A 20,168-nucleotide genomic window follows, 5' to 3' on the forward strand; every position below is an offset into this window, starting at 1 on the left:
TCAACCCCAGGGCACTGAAAGAGCAGAGGTCGAAGCTGGTCCTTGCGGGACTTTTACCCCTGGACTCTGCTTCGGCCTCCGCTACCTCTGCTGCTCCCGTGGCTCCATCACAGCCTGTGGTCGCTGCCAATCCTGCCCCCCTGCCTCCGTCCGGGACTCACTCCCGCTAAAGTGTCGGAGGCCAGGAAGAAACTGAGGGAGAAGCACCACAAGCGGCGGGCCGAGACCTCCGTTTCGGCCCCGCCAGCTAAGCGGACTTCTCCCTCCACTGCTTCTAGGTCTCCTCCTCTGCTCCGATCCCCTTGTTTCTCCCCGGGGCCCGAGGAGGAGGAGACCCGATCTCCGAGGTCATCGAGGTGGCATTCCAGGCCTGCCTCCGTGGCCTCTTCGAGATCTACTTTTAGTTTATCCGATGCAGACTTGGACCGGATGATGCGAAGATTCATCCAGGCCCAGCTGCAGATGGGAGTGCTCTTGCCCCCCCCTCCCCAAGGGGGGGAGCTAGACACCTTTTTTCCCACCCTATTGCTCCTTCTCCGACCCGCTATCCAGGTTCGGAGTGTTTGGAGCCAGGGGTGGGTCGGCACCGACAGTACTTGGTACTTCGGATCCGACCCTGCCCTCGAGCCTGTCAGTTCCGACCTCTCTGATCCGTGGTCCGAGCTTCGGATCTGGGGGATTCAGTGTGCCTTCGGCTCCATCCAGGTCGGAGCCCACTGGCCCCTCGGATCAGACTGTCTCGGCGCAGGCTCAGATCCCTTCATCGGATCCGAGTGGGAGCAGACTTTCGGATCCATTAGAGAGTGGCTCTCCCTCGGCCTTTGATGTTGTGGAGAGGGCTCTCGAGAGCATCCGGACCCCCTGTCCTTGCATCGGCTCCTCCCTGCACTCCCTCTCTGCTGGGCCAGGCTTCCATCACCCGGCCAAAGGGACAGCCTGCTTCAATGTCCCAGATGGTTCCATTGAAACGAGATGTTGCTGGCGAGGCCTCCTCTGACAGCCCCCCCCCGAGGAAGTTCCCCGTAAGCATAAGTGCAAAAGGATGCACGTGGACTTCCCTGAGTCCTTAACAGAGGAAGGGGAAGGCTCCCGAAGATCGCCCCCTGAGGATTTCTCCTTTGGCGACATCATGGAGATGCTGAGGATCAGAGGTGGGTGGTCTGCCCCAAAGTCTTCCTCTGACGAGTCTGTGTTTCTGGAGGCATTCGAGGCAGGCCAGTCTACCTCTTGGGTGTCCACTCCGGCTGACCCCCTGGTGGACCTCGTTACCACCAGGGCGTGGAAGGATCCGGACACCGTGGAGCCAATACCGAAACGTCCAGATAGAATTCTTAGCCCCCCTCAGACCGATCACATTGGAGTAAGGGGCCCCCCGTAGATGCCATGTTGACGGCGGCAGCCACGAAGAGGGAATTGGCTCAGGAGAGCCCCTCAGTCCATCCACCGAGCAGAGAGTCCCATTTGATGGACCGCTTAGGGAAGCGAGTCTTTAGTTCAGCGACCTTCTCGGTAAGGTCTCTGAACTATATGGCACGTCATCGGGATGCAGCGGGATCTTATCAAAGAATACGCTGCATCCCCCCTGAGTCCATGTCTGAGGATGACAAACAATTGTACTCCACCCGAATGGCCACTCTGAGATCAATTTCAAACACCTCTATGCAGCTATTGTCCCACGCCACAGAGGGGAGCCGCTAGGGCTAGCAGAGCAGGCCTAGTCATGAGACGTCAGGCCTGGCTCCGTCATTGCGACTTTTGCGGAGCCCTTTAAAGCGTCCTTCGCAAATGCCCCTTTCGATGGTTCTGCCCTATTTGGCAAAACAGTTCACGAGACACTTGTCCAGAGCGAGAAGGACGGGAAGACGTCTGCCGAAGTCCGCTTCTCTGCTCCCCAGCGGTTCTTTTCGAGGAACCAAAAGGATCAGAAGATGTGGTTCCGAAAATCGCAACATTCCCAACCAGCTCCGGACAACCAGTCCTACCGTGGCAGAGGTGGACAGGGAGGACGCCGCCCCAGGGGTAGAGGGGCTCCGACAAACTTTGGGTCCAGAGAACCTTTCTCTGAGCGGCCCACGCAGCAGCCCTGAGGGGTTGCCCGGCTGCTCCACTCTGGAGGCAGTCGGGGGGCGCTTCTCAGAACACCTAGCGGCATGGGAGTCCATCACAACAGACCACTGGGTGCTTCGCATTATATCCAGAGGGTACAAAATACCACTACTCCATGTCCCCAAATCCAAAAACCTCCCCGATGTACCACCCGATCAGAGGGAGGCCGCAGCTGCAGAAATTCAGCAGCTGCTAAGAAAGAGCCATCCAGCCCGTCCCCCAAGACCAGCTCGGATTAGGGTTCTACTCCAGGTTCTTTTTGGTGCCAAAAAAGACGGGGGACTTGAGACCAATCCTAGACCTTTCCCGCTTGAACCTGTCCAGTAACCAAGGAAAAATTCCGGATAGTCACTCTTCAGTCTATTCTCCCCCTTTTGAGGGAGAACGATTGGATGTGCTCCATAGACCTCAAGGATGCGTACTACCACATATTTTAATGGACAAACGATCCAGGAGGTTCCTTCGCTTCCGGCTGGGGGCCAGTCACTACCAGTTCAGGGTCCTTCCCTTTGGCCTCACCACAGCCCCCAGGGTGTTCACCAAGGTATTAGCAGTGACTGCGGCTCACCTGAGACTCAAGGGAATACCAGTCTTTCCGTAACTGGACGACTGGCTCCTGACCACACCAACAAGGCATCTACTTTGCTCAGCCAGAGACTTCTTTCTCCGTCTAGCCCCACAGTTAGGCATTACTATCAACGTCTGCAAATCTCTACTGGCAGGTCATAGAATTCATAGGTGCCAGAATAGACACCAGAGATTTGCGAGCCTTCCTAACTTCTGAGAGAATCCGGAACTTACAACTTCATGTGCGGGCTATCCTCCAATCGGAGGCTTCACCAGCAGAATTGGTCCTGAGGGCACTAGGCTCCATGGCGGCAGCGATTACACTCCTTCCGTGCACCCGTTTGAACATGCGGGTACTGTAATGGACTCTGCTAGTGCAATGGTCCTTTCTATCCCTTCCTCTCCACCATCCCATTGCTATCAGCAAGGCTTGCAGGAGGGTGCTATGGTGGCTCCAAGCCTCGAACTTCCATACGGGCCGTCCCTTCTGCACCTCTCCCCCTCTCGCCACGGTGACCACGGACGCTTCCCGCCTCAGGTGGGGGGGGCATTATTCAGGCAGGACAGTCCAAGGCACGTGGAACGATAGAGACCTCCCTGCATATCAACGTTCTGGAGATGAGAGCGGTGCTGTTGGCGTTGCAAGCACTTCACGGCCTCCTCCCCACAGGAACGATTGCAATTCAGTCGGACAACATGTCGGTGGTCTGGTACATTAACAAACGGGGGGGGAACCAGATCTTACCCTCTATGCTAGATCTTACCCTCTATGCTGCGAAGCCATGAGAGTGTGGGAATGGGCGATCTCCTCCAACCGCTTTCTGATTGCAACGCACATTCTGGGGAGGACCAACATCCTAGCGGACAAGCTCAGCCGCACCCTTCTTACCCCATACGAGTGGTCTCTCAATCCACTAGTAGCGGAGCAGATATTCGCAACATGGGGGCAACCCTGCAGCGATCTTTTTGCATCTCCATCAAACACCAAATGCGGCAATTTCTTCGCTCTAATCCCCCCTCCAGGGGAAACTCCAAGAGACGCTCTGGTGCATGCTTGGCCACCCGGTCTACTCTCTGCCTATCCTCCTCTACCACTAATGATACAACTCTTACAGAAAGCCTCACGGGAGCAAGATGATCCTCACTGCCCCATTCTGGCCTCGGCAAATTTGGTTCCCTTACCTGTGGTCTCACCTTGTGAATCACCCTTGGATTCTAGATCCCACTCCGGATCTCATCTCCCATCCGTCGAACTTACCAACTCCATACTTGGACAATCTGAAGCAGACAGCTTGGTTGCTCCAGTTCCACTCCCTAGTTAGGGCTCCCGGTATCTCTTCAACAGTCAAAGCCATCCTCGTGGCAGCGCATAAGCCCTCCACCAGGAAAGTGTACCACAGTAAATGGAAACGTTTTTCCATCTGGGCGGAGCATCACGATCTAAATCCCTTAACGGCTCCTCTTCTATCCATATTAGACTTCCTAACTGAACTCTTTCAGGAAGGCGCTAGTTGTTCAACTGTCAAAGTGCAATTGGCAGCCATATCACATTACCATGTGGGACATGATACAGGGCCTTTGTCGGCCAAGTTGTGTAAAACCTTTCTCAAGGGCACCTTTTACTTGGATCCCCTGTAAAGGAAGCAGTGCCCCGCTTCCTTTACAGGAAGGAATAAGGGAGAGTACAAGTTGCACTCATTACATGTTCATAGGCAGCTTCGCTTTTGTACTCGTAGGACAGCTGGCCATAGACAATCTGACCAGCTATTCATTTCCTTTGCCAAATTTAACTTGGGGAAAGCTATCTCTAAATTATCTTTATCTCGCTGGATTTCTCAATGTATCCTACTGGCGTATCAAGCCTCTGGTAGACCAGCACCAGAAGGAGCTCGTGCTCATTCCACCCGCTCCATTTCTACCTCTGCGGCCTTCAAGTCTAGTGTTCCATTGGATAATATTTGTTCTGCAGCCACTTGGCTTCATCTCATACCTTTATTAACCACTACAAACTAGACGTGCTTTCTAGAGGGAGAGCATCCTTTAGCTCTGCGGTGCTTCGTAATATCCTTCCATGATGGCCACCCAAGGTGCTGGGGACTCTGTCCCACAGGTTGCTGACAAATGAACATCCTACTTCAGATTTAGAAGTTATGTACTCACCATAACGTTCCATCTGAGTAGGTAGTTCATTTGTCTGCAGCCCCCCCCCTCCTTCCCCCTGGCCTTCTTCGGATCTACTGGTAGTTAGATATAATTTTGTTGGATATATATTGAGGGGCAAACTCGATCTGAGGTCATGGAGGGTTAGCAGGGGATTATGGGTGAAGGGAGGAGCTAGGAGCCCGGATCCATTAGCTTGAAACGAGTTGCCGGCTCTGATCCAATATCGGATCCGTAACCCACAGGTTGCAGACAAATTAACTACCTACTCAGATGGAACGTTATGGTGAGTACATAACTTCTAATTCCTCTCATTCTACGCCTGCAACAGGAGTTTCTGTGGTGAACAAAAGCAGGTCACCAAAACATGCGACGGCCATTCACTCTACCCCTCCCAGCCAAACCATAACAGATGCATCAGATTATGCCTGGGGGCCCACATGGCAAGAAGATGCATTCAGGGCATATGGTCACAAAGACAAATGCATCTACATGTCAACCAGAAAGGGATGCTAGCCGTTCAAAATGTCCCAACAGCCTTCAAGGACTTCATCTAGGACAACTACTGATAGACGGACAACACCACAGTCATGTGGTATATAAACAAGCAAGGGGGCACACACTCATACCCCCCTTTGCAGATTAGCCATGGCACTGTGGGACACAGCTTTGACCTATCAAATACATCTTCAAGCTCAATTCCTGCCAGGAAAACAGCACACTCTGGCAGACTAAGCAGAAACCTTATGGATCCTCACGAGTGGAAACTAAATCCACAGGTCTTCAGCATGATAGAGAAATGGGGGAGCCAAGACCTAGATCTGTTTGCTCTCCTCAAAGTTATCAATTGAAAAGATTCTGCACAAGGACTTATCACAGACAAGCATGGAAAGCGGGCGCTCTATCCTTCAGTTGGAAAAGCCTATCGGTTTACGCCTTTCCTCCTCTGCCTCTTCTCCCCAAGGTGGTCCTAAAAGTCAGACAAGAGAAACCATAATTGCCCCGGACTGGCCCCACCAATACTGGTACCCAATCCCAAGAAGCTCATCTCAATACCCATCTTGGACCTTGCCTCAAAGACAACAACTACTGTCCCAGCAAAACAATCAGATCCTGCACAATCAACTACAGACTCTGAACCTGGCAGCATGGCTGATCGTGTAGTCATACAAACACCTCTCAGGAAAGCTGTGATGGATGTAATTTTGGATGCCAGAAGGCCTAGTGCTAGAAAATCTTATGCTGACAAAAAGATTCTGTGCTTGGAATCGAGCACAAGGAACTAATACAGCAGAACCAAATATTCCTCAGATATTGCAATACTTACTGAAATGCTTGACAAAGGCCTATCTTTCTCATCAATTAAAATCCATGCCTCTGCCATTTCGGCTCATTACAATACAGAGCCACCAATCTTTTCTCATACTTTACTAAAGCAGTGTCTTAGAGGAGCCAAAAATTTAAGGTCTCCTGGAAGATCACCATTGCCTGCATGGGACCTCAGTTATGTGTTGGGAAAAGCTTGCCCTGCCTCAATTTGAACCAGCTGCTACCGCTGATATAAAGTTATCGTGGACGGCAGCTCTGCTATTAGCAATTACTTCAGCAAGAAGATTTTCAGAGCTACAGGCCCTCATGGCTGTAGAGCCTTTGTCATATTTTACCCAGACAGGGTATCTGAGGACAAATCCTACTTTTATGCCTAAGGTGGTTTCCAGTGTGGCTCTTAACCAAACAATTCATCTGCCAACCTTTTATCCAAGTCTGCAGAACAAGGGGGAGAGAATTCTGCATTCCTTGGAAGTACACAGACCGCTAAGATTCTACTTAAGCAGGACTCAAGCTCTAAGAAAAACTGAGCAATTACTAGTGACATATGCTACAGGATCAGAAGGCAAGGCTGTTTCAAAGCAGACAATTTCAAAGTGGATAAGCCACTGCTTCTGTTTCTGCTACTTACCTGGTAAACCTGTGCCCAAGGGCATTAGGTCTCATTCCACCAGAGCTGCAGCTACTTCAGCAGCTTTTCTAAAGGGAGTACCAACCAAAGACATTCTAGAGGCTGCTACTTGGAGTTCTGTTCACACCTGTACAAAGCATTATAAATCCAGGTAGGCTTTGCCACTGCAGTTCTGCAGGGCCTTATAGCCGCCGCTCCTAATGCTGTTTAGCTCCAGCCTCCCAACCATGGCTTTGGGATTCTACCCAAATGTAATGACTGCAATAGTGAAACACGAAGAATATAGTTGTGTACACTTACCATACATGTAGATGGTCGAGTGTATTCACTGTTGCAGTCCAGATTACCCTCCCGCCATCCCTCTCTCATTCTGGAGTTTCTTTCCTTCTCTATCTTCTACAACCTATGTACGACCTGACGTCATGGAAGAGGAGACTGCAACTGACGCAGGACCCAAGACTTTGGAATTCAGGCCAACTGAGGGCAACCTGCCAGCAGATTACCCAAATGTAATGACCAACAGTGAATACACATTTATGATAAGTGTACACTGTACTTTCCTCAGACCACTTGCTGTTTTTGATGGGACTTTCTGCAGCCACCAGGGGTTAGTGTCCTCTACAGCTGTTCATTGTCTATTCTGGGCATGAGTCTCCCTTGCTCTTTTCTATCTTCTGCTTAACCTGTTATAGCACCGCAAGCAAAATCTGATGCATCTTTTGTACCAGTGGGAGTGAAAGTGCAAGGTCTTTCGAACGAAACCTACAGACCGAAGCCCAGAAATGTAAACTAAATGCTAGCTCTAATCTGTAGTATAGACTCTTCCATCTGTGAAACCTGGGACCTCCTGATTCTACACTGCACAGTAGTGTACATAAATTGGGGGGGGCAACAGGTTTTAGTCTCTATGCAGACCGACTGTGGTAGCTTTACAGATCTCACTGAAGCATTGTTTAACCTTTCCAACATTCCTTTAAAGCAAAATATTGTGGCAGAGAAACTGAACAGAACCAGGACAGACCCTCAAATTGTGTTTTGAGGATTTTATCAAGCTGTGGGGAATGCCTCAACTAGATCTGTTCACCTCCTTTCAAAAGAAATTCTGCACCAGGACTCGGACGGGGACTGTTCCTTGATGCCTTTTCACGATTTCCACTGATTTTTTTTTTTTTTTTTTTTTTTTTTTTTTTTTTTTTTTTTTAGGTCATTCTGAAGATTTAGGGAGAGACCATAAAACATTTTGGTGGTTCCCTTGTGGCATAGACAACAATGGTTTTCCCTTGTGGAATTCGCCATGGGCATTTGCCACAAGCTTAATCATAGATTGAATCTAGTCATACAAGGCAAGGGAATTTTGATGCATCCAGGCAGACAGTTTTCAGATTGGGGTGATTCGGTTTTGAGGTCTTTATCTTTCAGTTACTTTGTTTTTGACATTGGGTACTGAAGGCGGCAAAACATGCTACTAGGAAATCTTATGTTAGTAAGTTGGAAGAGATTTTCTAGTTGGTGCTACATTAATAACCAGAGCCCAATCACGGATTATGTACTACTGGTTCTTAAAATATTTTGTTGCTCTTTTCTAGCCTTTCGTATTCTGTTTGAATTCATCTTGTAGGCATTTTGATATGTCTACCCATGGATCCTCCCCTTCTGTCTTTGTCCGGAAGTTCTTGAAAGTAATTTTACATGTTAAGACAGTCTAGGAAACGGGTGCTGCTTACTTGGGATCTTAACATTGTGCTGAATAGGGTAACTTAGTATCTGAAGTAGTTCACTTCATTCATTCTGCACATATGGGTATACGGATCAGATTCAGATCTGAGCTGGGAAAAACATTTCGAGCATCAGCTCCAAGCTCTTCCCCTACCTATATTACCTCACTTCCTCCTATCTAGCCCCAGATCTCGTTTGCTGCTCTGAGTCAGCATTGTGGGGTCTGAGCTCTTAGCTGTTAAGGTTTTTTGGTATTTTTTGCTATTTGTCGAGTGAATTCCTTCCCTTCGTTTCGTCGTCGTGAGTTTGTTTGTATTCTCTAGTGGTAGTTTTGTGTTCTGGTTCCCGCCTAGGCCCATCCCGGTTTACTGTGCGCGTGGTCCGTTTAGGGCTTTTTTCTGTCATTGTTATGGCTGAACAGGCTATGGTTCTGTTCAAAAAGTACACAGTGTGGTCATAAGCTTTCTCCAGCCGATGGCCACTCTGTGCCCTATGTTTAGGGGACGCCCATCTGTCAGTATCCTGTGACATTTGTTTGGGGTTTAACCCAAGGGCGTTTAAGGATTGTCGGGCTAAGCTTGTGGCCATAGGCTTGCCACCTGTTTCTACCCTGGAGTCTGCCTTGGTTTCCTCTCCAGCCAGTGATTCTGTGCAGGCAGGGACTCAACCTCCCGCCAGACCTGCTTCTTCGGAGTCGTCCCAGAGGTAGGGACAAAAGGGAGAGAGAGAGGCCCAGGAAAAGGTCTCCGGACAGGGAGTCTCTTTTCCAGTCCCTCTGCTGAGATATCTAGGTCTTGTTCTTCTCTGCTCTCCCCTTTTCTCGCCGGAGCTGACTGAGCCGAGGCACTCCCCTCTTTTCCGACCCAGACCAGAGTCTGTCGCTTCCTCCAGATTGGCTCAGAGTGTATCCAAACTTGATATGGACAGGCTGATGAGGTTCATCCAGAACCAGATTCAGATGGGGGTCTTACCAGGACCATCTCCCATTGGTGAGGGTTCTTCTGCTACTATGTTGCACCCTATTGCTCCTTCCCCGATCCGATGCTTAGGGGATTTCAGGTCCGAGACCTTTCTCAGCCGTGGGGTTGGCGCTGATTTTAGTTTCCTCGACGCCGGCAGTCAACTTGCGTTCCTCTAATCAGATCTCTGGTCCAGGGGACTGTCTGATCTGTGATCGGGGAGTTGGACCCGAGAGTCGGGATCTCACCCTCTGCTCCCGCACTACCCTACAGTCGGCTCTGGTTCCGGCTTCAGTGCCTGGAAGAGCCACTTCCCTACGTTCTATGGAGGTGTGCTCTCCATCGGCATTCAGGGCAGTGGAAAGGGTCCTCTCCCAGGCATTGAGACCACAGCTCACATCCTCTGATCTGGCCCAGACCCCCCTGATTTTGGATTCTGCTCCCATTGCCCTGTTTCAAGGACAGCCTGTGCCAAGGCAGCCCCAGGCTGTTCCCTCAGGGATTCCCCGGAGGCTTACGAATCCTCTCCAGAGAGTCACACTGGAGAGGAACATCGTAAGTGTAAGTGCAAGAGGATGCACTTCCCTGAGTCCATTACCACTGCTACGGATTAGGATGGAGAGGGTTCTCCCAGATCACCTCCCGATGTCCTGTTTGGAGACATTATGGAGATCCTCTGCCAAAGAGGAGGTTGGTCAGCTCCCAAACCTTCTGCGGATGAGTCCTTATTCCTGGATGCCTTGGGTGCGGGCCCATCTACTTCCTGGGTCTCCCCACCAGTTGACCCCTTTGGTGGACCTCATCACCACTAGAGCATGGAAGGATCCTGACACTGCAGAGCCTATCCGCAAAAGGCCAGACAAAATTCTTTCTCCACCATCGGACAGGCAGGCATGTTCCAAGGGAGCCCCAGTAGACACTTTGGTGGTTGCAGCTGCCACAAAGAAGGAACTAGCACAGGAGAGTTCTTCGGTTCATCCACCGGACAGAAGCCAGGTCGATGGATCGTTTTGGGAAGCGCATGTACTCGTCAGTGGCGTTTTCTATTCGTGCGCTGAATTACTTGGCACAGTCATTCGACTGCAGCGCGACCTTATATCTGAGCTAACTGAGTCGCCCCCGGAATCTGTCGCAGCAGGACAAGCAGTCCTTTACTGCCAAGAAGACTGTGCTGAAATCTGTGACTAATACCTCTATGCGTCTCCTCTCTCATGCCACGGAGGGTGCCGCTAGAGCTGCAGGTACAGGCATTGCTCTGAGGCGACATGTCTGGATCAGGCTGTGTCAATTTGCGGACCCCTTTAAGGTGTCTTTTCATAAACGCCCCATTCGATGGATCATCCCTCTTTGGGAAGACCGTACGTGATGCGCTAACCCAGGGTGAGAAGGACGGAAAGACTTTGTCGGCCGGCAGAATCCGCTTCTCTAACCCCCAGAGGTCCTATTCCAGGAACCAAAAGGGGCAAAAGATGTGGTTCTGGAAGTCTGTCCTTTCCTGACACTCTGGAGTATTCGTCCCCCAGAGGCCGAGGGGGACAAGACCGCCACCCCAGGGGCAGAGGGGGTCCCAGAAACTTTGGATGTAGGGAACCCTTTTCCGACAGACCCGCTCAGCAATCCTGAGGGATTGCCCGGCTGCTCTCTTCTGCATCCAGCGGCATGGGAGTCCATTACTGCAGACCGCTGTGTGTTAAGCATCATATCCAGCGGATATTCTATCCCCTTCATTTCACATCCCATATCTCAAGCTCGCCTTCCAGATGTCCCACCCGCTCACAGGGACACTGCAGCTTTAGAGGTTTCGAACTTCGTTACAAAAACGAGCCATCGAGCCGGTCCCCCCCAGATCAATCCGTATCTGGCATCTACTCCAGGTTCTTTAGTGCCAAAGAAGATGGGGGACCTCAGGCCCATTCTGGACCTGTCTATTCTCAACCTGTCGGTAGAGAAACAAATTCCGGACTGTCACTCTACAGTCCATTCTACCATTTCTGAGAGAATGTGACTGGATGTGCTAGTTAGACCTCCAGGACACTTACTATCACATCAAGGTCCACAGGAGGTTTCTTCACTTCCAGCTAGGGGCCAGTCACTTTCAGTTCAGAGCCCTACCCTTTGGTCTCACCACAGCCCCCAGGGTGTTCACCAAGGTTATGGCGGTTGTAGCGGCTCACCTGAGACTTCAGGGCGTTCAGGTATTCCCCTACCTAGACGACTGGCTCTTTGCTGCATCTACCAAGCGTCTCCTGTATCGTGCCCTACACCACTACCTTGGTCTGGCTGTCAGGCATCTCTATCAACCTCAAGTCCCACCTGACTCCGGTTCAGATCATAGACTTCATCAGGGCTCTGTTGGATTCGATTTCAGTCAAAGATTTTCCTCACTCAGGAAAGGATAACTAATCTTGGACTCCATGTTTCCGTGATCGTGGATCACGAGGTCGTCACAGCAGCCAATGTTCTCGGGGCCCTGGGTTCCATGGCAGCAGCAATCTCTATACTCCCTCTTGCACATCTTCACATGAGTCCTTCGGTGGACTCTGGCAGTCCAATGGTCCTGGCTAGGCCTTCGGATGAGTTTCCACATGTATCAATCGGGCATGCAGAATGGCACTCCTGTGGTGGCTTCACTCTGCAGACATTTGTGGGTGCAGCTTTCTAGCCCTTCAGGCTCAAGTCACGGTGACCACTGACTCTTCCCAGCTCGAATGGGGTGCACTTCCTGGGAAGAACAGTCCAAGGCACATGGTCCCCTCCAGAGACCAAGCCACACCAACGTCCTGGAAATGAGGGTAGTTTTGTTGGCATGGAGAGCCTTCCACCCGGTCCTACCTCGGGGGACGTTAGCCATTCAGACAAGCATGTCTGTAGTCTGGTATATAAACAAACAGGGAGTGACCCAATCCTACCCCCTTTGTTGCGAGGCCATGAGAGTTTGGGAGTGGGCCATATCCACCAGCTGGTTTCTCGTAGCAACGCATATCCCAGGACGCTCCCAACATTCTGGCGGACAGTCTCAGCAGGGCTATCCTTCCCTATGAGTGGTCCCTGAAACAATCAGTGGCGGAGAAGATCTTCCGTGTTTGCGGTCAACCTTGCAATCTCCTCGCATCTCCTTCCAACGCGAAGTGCAGCAAAGTCTTTGCTCTGACCCCCCCCCCCCCCCCCGGGGGATGTCCCCAGGGACGCTCTAGTCCAGGCTTGGCCTCCCGGGCTACTGTATGCTTATCCCCCGTTCTCTGATTCCGAAGTTCCTTCAGAGAGCTTGCCGGCTGCAGTGCAAAGTCATTCTCATAGCTCCCTTCTGGCCGCGTCGTGTGGTTTCCCTTCTATGGTCTCGCCTGTTGGCTCCTCCATGGGCTCTAGATCCATGTCCGGATCTAATTTCTCACCCGTCGGGCTTGTCCCTGCCCAACCTGGACAGTCTTAAGCTGACTGCTTAGCTGCTCCAGTTCCCATGATCATCAGGACTCCTGGACTTTAGTCTCCTGTCAAGAACATTCTGGTAGCTTCTCTTAAGGCATCCACTAGGAAACTGTACAATAGCAAGTGGAAACCTTTTTGCGTTAAGGCCTCTGTGCAATCGGAACCAGTTTACTGCCCCTGTTCCGGTCATTTTTTTTGCAGATCTTTTTTCGGTCAGGCTCTAGTGCTTCCACCATCAAGGTTCAACTGGCGGCCATCTCTAATTTTTATGTGGGTGAAAAGAAGGTTGCTCTGGCTTCGGCCAAACTCTAAAGCCTTCCTGAAGTGCACTTTTTTATTGTGACCTCCAGTTAAAGAAACAGTGCCCCCTTGGGATTTGACTTTAGTCCTTCAGGCCTTGACCTCTCCCCTTTTCGAGCCAGCCGGTTCAGTTCCGATAGTTCTTGTCATGGAAGACAGCATTGTTAGTCGCCATCACTTCGGGTAAGAGAGTTTGTGTTGCAGGCATTATCCTCCTTGCCCCCCATTTGTTTTTTCGCATGAACCCTTCTTTTCTTTCCAAAGTGTCTTCAGCAGCCAGTATTAATCCATACATTTGCCAGTCGTCTTCCCAAATTTCCAGAGTAGGGGTGAACGTAAGCTTCATTTGTTGGATGTCCATAGACAGCTTCGTTTTTATCTCCATAGGACTAAACCCTTCCGCAAGTCTGATCAATTGTCTCTTTCTAAACCATTTTTAGGCAAAGCAGTTTTGAAAGTGTCCTTGGCAAGGTGGATCACCCTGTGTATTGTGCAGGTCTATAAGGACAAAGGGTCATCTCCTCCTGGTGTATTGAAGGCTCATTCCACTAGAGCTATGGCCACTTCTGCAGCTTTCTGGTCGCGAGTTTCATTAGATGATATTTGTGCAGTAGTGACTTGGGCAGATTTGCACACATTCATCTCCCATTACAAATTGGACCTTGTATCTGGAGGGAGAGCATCCTTTGGCTCTGCGGTGCTCAGAAATATTCTTCCATAAGGGCCTCCCAGGAATTCTAGTAGCTGGGGACTCTGTCCCATATGTGCAGAATGAATGAAGTCGACTACTTCAGATAAAGAAGTTATGTTCTTACTGTAACGTTCCATCTGAGTAGTAGACTTCATTCTTCTGCACTTTCCCTCCCTCCGTCCCCCTCACTCTTCAGGTTATCCTGTTTAGGGTTTTTGGTTACGTCGCTTTTTAGTGACAGCAAACTCTATCTGGGGCTTGATAGGAGGAAGTGAGGTAATATAGGTAGGGGAGGAGCTTGGAGCTGAAAAGTTTTTGCCGGCTCTGATCTGAATCGGATCCGTATACCTATATGTGCAGAAGAATGAAGTCTACTACTCAGGTGGAACATTATGGTAAGAACATAACTTTTTTCCCTTTGAACCAGGTCATTAAACTGCTTTTATGGTTCTTGGCATGGAGTTGTTCTACTGTCTGCAGGAAGAGCATTGTAAGCTGTTGTGGTGGTGAACTCTGGTTTGGTATTTTTGTAGAGAGAATTAATTGATGCTAAAAGTTGTTTCAGGGTTTCCTTGTAATCAAGCCATCAAGCCACCAATCTCACTGTTTTCTGCCCAGAATCTAAAAATCCTGGGATATGAGATGACTCTTACTGGATGTATTCAGGGAAATCATTTTGACAGAGCCAAGTCTTGAGCAGCTTTTTCTTCTGTGATCTGGTTTGACACTGGCTGCCCTATTTCCAGATAGTTTTCCCTTTTCTTTTTCTTTTCCCCTTGTTCCTACCATGGTAAATCTCCTTAATGGCAGAATTAAGGCATGTTAGAACTTTCTTTGGCCCAATGGAAAGGGGTGTGTCCTAGAAGCATTCTAGAGATAGCTGCTTGGTGCTATGGATAGTGGTGGTTTGGACTTTATTTCTTTACTGCTATGTACGTTTACAAATCATTACAAATTGGATTCCTTCTCTGGTTCCAGACCGTATTCCAGGAGGTCCTGGATCTTGATTCTTCCTCCTCCAAACTTGGATAAGCTGTAGTCCTACTCTTATAGCTTTAGGTTACTTGTACTAGTGATACTGATGAATGTAGTGCAGTTGTGAAAAAGATGTTCAAAAGTCTTCTTACTGCTGTAGCTGCTCCATCCTCCTCTTATTAAAGAACATGGATATCTATTGAAAACTTGCTCTAATTTATTTATTTTTTTCAGGGCACTGGGTGCTCTCCTTTTTTTTTTGGGGGGGGGGGCACGCAAGAAAGGGAGTTTCTGGCATGTTTCTTTGGAGCTTGCTGCACCAGTCATTAGTACATGGGTGGAGGGGAGCTGGACACTTTTTTGGCAAAGGGACAATTATGTTGTGGGCAGGATATAATCTGTATAGCTTTAGGCTAATGCTGCAGTGATGACTGAACATCTACTGTTATGCTAAGTGCATCTTGTACTTTATTGCTAGAGTTGTATGAAACATTACATCTCAAAAATCCTGCTACTCAGAGAACTGAAGTGGTAGAAGTATGGCAATCCATACAAGGGCAAGACCTTTTTCACAGCTCCTGTGTCTTCTGAATGCCCTTTTTGACAGGGGATTAAACTCTTTCTTGATGAAGTACGTTTGGCTGCCATCTCTCTCTGGTATTTCATCTATAATCTTGTACAGGTTATTCAATGCTTTCCTGATGTGCTTTATCTTGGGCCTTCCTTTCATCATCTTGTCTTTTGTGGACTTGGAACTTTTGAAAGACACTGGCTTCTTCCTTGTTTGTCAGCTCGCACAACAGACCTGAAACTTGTGGCTTACTTGCCATCACTTCAGCAGTAAGGGTATCCGAATTGCATCCCCTTTTTCATAGTTTCCATATATCAATTACCTAGGAGGATTGAGCTGCTCCACAAACATTCATTTTATGCCAAAAGTCAACTCATTCTAACCTGATTCGGTCCATTAAGTCTGCATGAAGGGTCCCTCCTACAAGTATTCCAGCAAAGGGGAATAAAAGTCAAATCTCTGTCCACCAACTAATGTTTTACAAGGTATGAACAAGCCTGCTCACCAGTCCCCCTCCATATTGTCATTAAGACACCTGCAGGAGTAACTGAATTGATTGACTGGCCTAGGTAGGTGCAGTTTTCCTGCTAATACCACACATTTTCTTGAGGGGAGGAAGAACTCTACTGAGGTGGTGGTTCTAGCTGCCCTTGATTTTAGAGAGGCTAAGCTAGACTGATATAGATGAGGGGAAAACCTCTAGCTAGGTTTGTTGCTTCCAGTTATTCATGCCCTAAAAAGGGAAAGAGCGGACAGCTCCGTTGCTGAACACACTCTGTAAATGGCTTTCTGCAGATTCTAGATAACATGCCATTAGGTGTTTACTAATGGTTCCAATAGATAACTTACGGGTGTGTGTTGGCTTCTGAGTAACACTGGGCTAGCAATCCGAACCCCTAGAGGATTATATTCCCAGTGTTCCTTTATATAAAAAGGAAGTTGGGTAAACCAGATTCAGAGGAACATGGGCATGCACCTCAAACAACCAGGCCTTAACTACGGAAGTGTCAGATGAGATATGGTATAAAATCCGTAGACTTCAAGCCGAGGGGCACATGGGACTCTCCAAAAAGAATTGCTAATAAGGTATGTAGGTCATTTATGGACTTAGTCCAAGATAGTCTGGGTGCTAGGGACTGTGAAGGTGTTTACTGACTGCGCTGCTGTGATATATTGGGTAAACCTACAAGAGAACTTTAATGCCATGCAGTACACTGTTCAACGTTGCAGTGCTAGTAACACTGATCCTGCCTGCAGGTATCCTATGTTCTTTCACAGTTGCCCCTTTCTCAAGTGACATTGGATAACACCCACTCAGTGGTATAAGGGGCATTTAAGCAAGCTTAAGAAGCTGACCTGTGGGGAGGCAAGAAAGCGGTAAAATAATGCTGTTAGATGCTACCTTCATTACCAAGTACATTAAGTTACTGAAGGTAAGGTAATGTCAGCCATACTGAAGGGAGAGTATGGTCTGCTCATCCTGGCTGAATGTCTTATCTCTGGCTGTAGCTTACATGACTAGACAGCGAAATGCTTACTATAGATTAACTTTGCTTTCCATGGATAAAAACTCTTATGCCAAGGATTGCAGAAGTAGCACTAACCGAAACAGTCCAGCTCCCTGTAACTTTTCGTAGCTCCGGTTTAAAAAGACTTTACACTGGGCAAAAATAAAACTACCAGAAGAGTCGAAACACACGGGGCAAAAATAAAACTACCAGAAGAGTCAAAACAGTTTCCTGCTTTGCAGAAAACTAAGGACTACATGTAACAAAAATATTTTTTTAATTTGTGCTTTTCCTATGTACTTATTTTTTGAAAAGCATTCTAGAATGGGATGGAATTTCCAAGATAATGTCTGTTTTGCTCATGCCATTCTGAAGGACATGCTATGATTTTCATCCTGGTTGGAAGATAGACATACTGTCTGGCAGGGCCAGCTGTTTCCTAAAGCTTCAGGCTTACTGCAGCATTGCACATGAACACATAGATGGTCATGTCACAGTACCAAATCTCTCCCTTAATCCTTTCTACCTTACGGGGCACTCAAGCTGGGACAGGTTCCCACTCTCATTCCCATTTCTCAGCCTTATTCATTTATTGCTCCTTGTCCTTACTCAGCCTTCTGTAGGGCTTGGATTCTCCTGATTAGACCTTGCTAAATAGGCATGCTTTGGTTAGGCATTGATCTGATGAGGGTCAGGAACGATACAAAGGTGACATAGATCAGCACCGCCTGCATACCTGGTCCATGAAGTTCGAGGTAAGCTGATCTTCTATCCATGGAGGAGGAATGCTCTGCACTCTTGTCTTTTTGGACAGCATATCTCGTACCAACTGCAAAGTCCATGCTGTCATCTATTGTGGTAAGGTGGAAGATGAAAATATGGGCTTTTAATCATATTTTCATTAGAAGGGGGTGAATCTGTTTTTTGATGTGTTTTGGATGTCTTGCCAATTTGTTTCCATCCAAATTAATACTGAATGTCAGAATTGCACTACTTTTTCCCCCCTTTAGTGTTAACAGAGGTGGCATGAACAGAGGCCGTGGAGGGTTTGGTGGAAATCGTCGAGGGGGTCGTGCAGGAAACAGAGGACGAGGCAGAGGACGGACCCAGAAACAGCAGTTGTCTGCTGAGGAATTGGACGCACAGTTAGATGCATATAATTTAAGGGTGAGTTTTATCTTGTCTAAAAATTAGATTTATTGAACTCCATGCAGTAAATTGAAACCTGGATAGGGGGTTTTAACCATTGGTAGTTATTGTAAAATTCATGTAAACCATTTCTGAAAATTACCAGCTTATTTATAAGATTAACATTAGCCGCACACTGTCTGGGCATGTGTAAAGTTTCTGTGTACATTGTAACTAGTCAGTGTTGCTGATAGTGAATTTTGAAGTAATTGGTAGGAAGTGTCTCCCTTCTCCCTACTTCAGATTGCTCTTGTACATTGAAGGATGAACCTGTCCTCTCTGCTTGTTTCCAGAAGCAAAACTGGTATTTTTGCCTTTGGTTTTGATTTTTGTTTGTGTGCTGTCGCCCTTGTTGATACAGTGTTTGGGCTTTGAATTTATGGGCAGTGCCTGACAGTCCCTCTCTATTGTGTATTACAAGGAGATATGATATCTTTTAAAATGAGCCTATTTTTATAAAAAGTCAAACTGTTTGGTAATGACATTTTGAGCTGCGTAGAATTCTGAAGCACTTTGGGACACTTTCTTGGGTGGTGCTTCAGAATTCAACACGACTACCACTAGAGAATACAAATATTTTTTTTTTTTTTTTTTTTTTTTTTTTTTGAACCTCTTATGAGCAATTTACGATCTCTGAGAATAGGCTTTAAAGACACCTCCATTTAACCCTGGTTCTCTGCTTGTAACAGAGTTATCCATCTAGTTTCAGCTTTTTCTACTTTATTATTCAGATCACCCCCTCTCATGCAAACATAAATGCACTGTAAAACTAAGAAACTAAAAGAATGACCATTAGCCTGTATGTTTGTATAAGGCACTTGTCTTTGTGCCTGATGCAACCAACCTAGCAAGATAAATTAAATTCTTACTGGAGCAGTCAGCATAGAATTTTGGTACAAACCTAAACTCTATAACTGCATGGTTACAATCCTTAACTGGAGCAGTCGGCATAGAATTTTGGTACAAACCTAAAATCTACAACTGCATGGTTAAAATCCTTAATTCGAGAAATGTAAGAGCATGCTACATAATTCCTACAGGCAGAAGTCCCTTTCCTATCCGACACTGGTATCTGCTGCATATATCTTCCATAACAAAGTTGCCTCGAGTGATAACCCATTCGTAGAACAGAATCGTGTTTCACATAGAACAGAATCGTGTTTCATCAACAATCCCAGAGATTCTGTCATCTGATGTAAGCACTGGCCAATTTTTCCTAATTACATCACATATACTGATATTGCTAGAGAAAGTCACAACAGGTCTAACACGCCTGTCCTGTCGCTCTCCTCCTTGGACTTATACCGTCCTTATTTAAAATAACACAGTTGTGTTTCCCCATGTCTAGCTTCTAACACTTCTGAACATACCTTATCTAAATCTTTCTTGGAATAACCTTGGTCTATCAGATCACCTTTCAAAGCTATAAAGTGCCTGTGTAACGTCTTCATTTCTCATATGTAGCCGTGATGTTCTAAAAGCTTGATTTTTTAGCAATATTCTTGGACATACCCTGGATGAATACTGGTCCAATGCAGCAGGGTATTCTTCCTACATGACTTCCTATAAATAGATGTTTGTACCATCCCATGGTCTCCTTTAAACAGATTGACATCTAAGAAATCAATACAAACTCTACTTACTTAGTAAACCTAAGATGTTCCGTAATAGATTCCAAATAAGCAACAAATGAATCCAATTCAGAAAGACTACCATCGCACAAAAGAAAAATATCCACAAACCTAAATCTCAAATGCTCAGAGAAAGGGTGAGAACTAGAGACAAATTCTTCCTCCCAACTAGACATAACCAGGTTGGCGTAGCTATTGACACGCGAAGTGCCAATAGCCACGCCAACCTTCTGGAGGTAGGTCCTCTTTAAACATGTAAACATTATTTTCCAATATAAGATCTAAGAGGGCACAGATCAAAAAAATTCATATCAGAAGAGTATTTACTATGTTTATGCAGAAATAATCTTACAGCTTTCACCCCTTCTAAATTAGGAATAACAGTAAATAAAGTATTTACATACAGCAGA

General features: G+C 47.5%; 1 protein-coding gene across 1 annotated transcript in view; it reads left to right on the top strand.

The window, feature by feature from the left end:
* ALYREF (Aly/REF export factor) overlaps positions 1-20,168 on the top strand; it is a 187,241-nt gene that overhangs the window by 51,001 nt on the left and 116,072 nt on the right. The window contains exon 5 of the mRNA XM_044068208.1: positions 17,950-18,106. Coding sequence (XP_043924143.1) covers positions 17,950-18,106 — 157 coding nt within the window. The remainder of the gene's footprint in view (positions 1-17,949; positions 18,107-20,168) is intronic.

The sequence above is a fragment of the Protopterus annectens genome, chromosome 4.part0 (assembly GCF_019279795.1).
Source record: "Protopterus annectens isolate FY-2018-M chromosome 4.part0, PAN1.0, whole genome shotgun sequence".
Taxonomy (NCBI): domain Eukaryota; kingdom Metazoa; phylum Chordata; order Ceratodontiformes; family Protopteridae; genus Protopterus; species Protopterus annectens.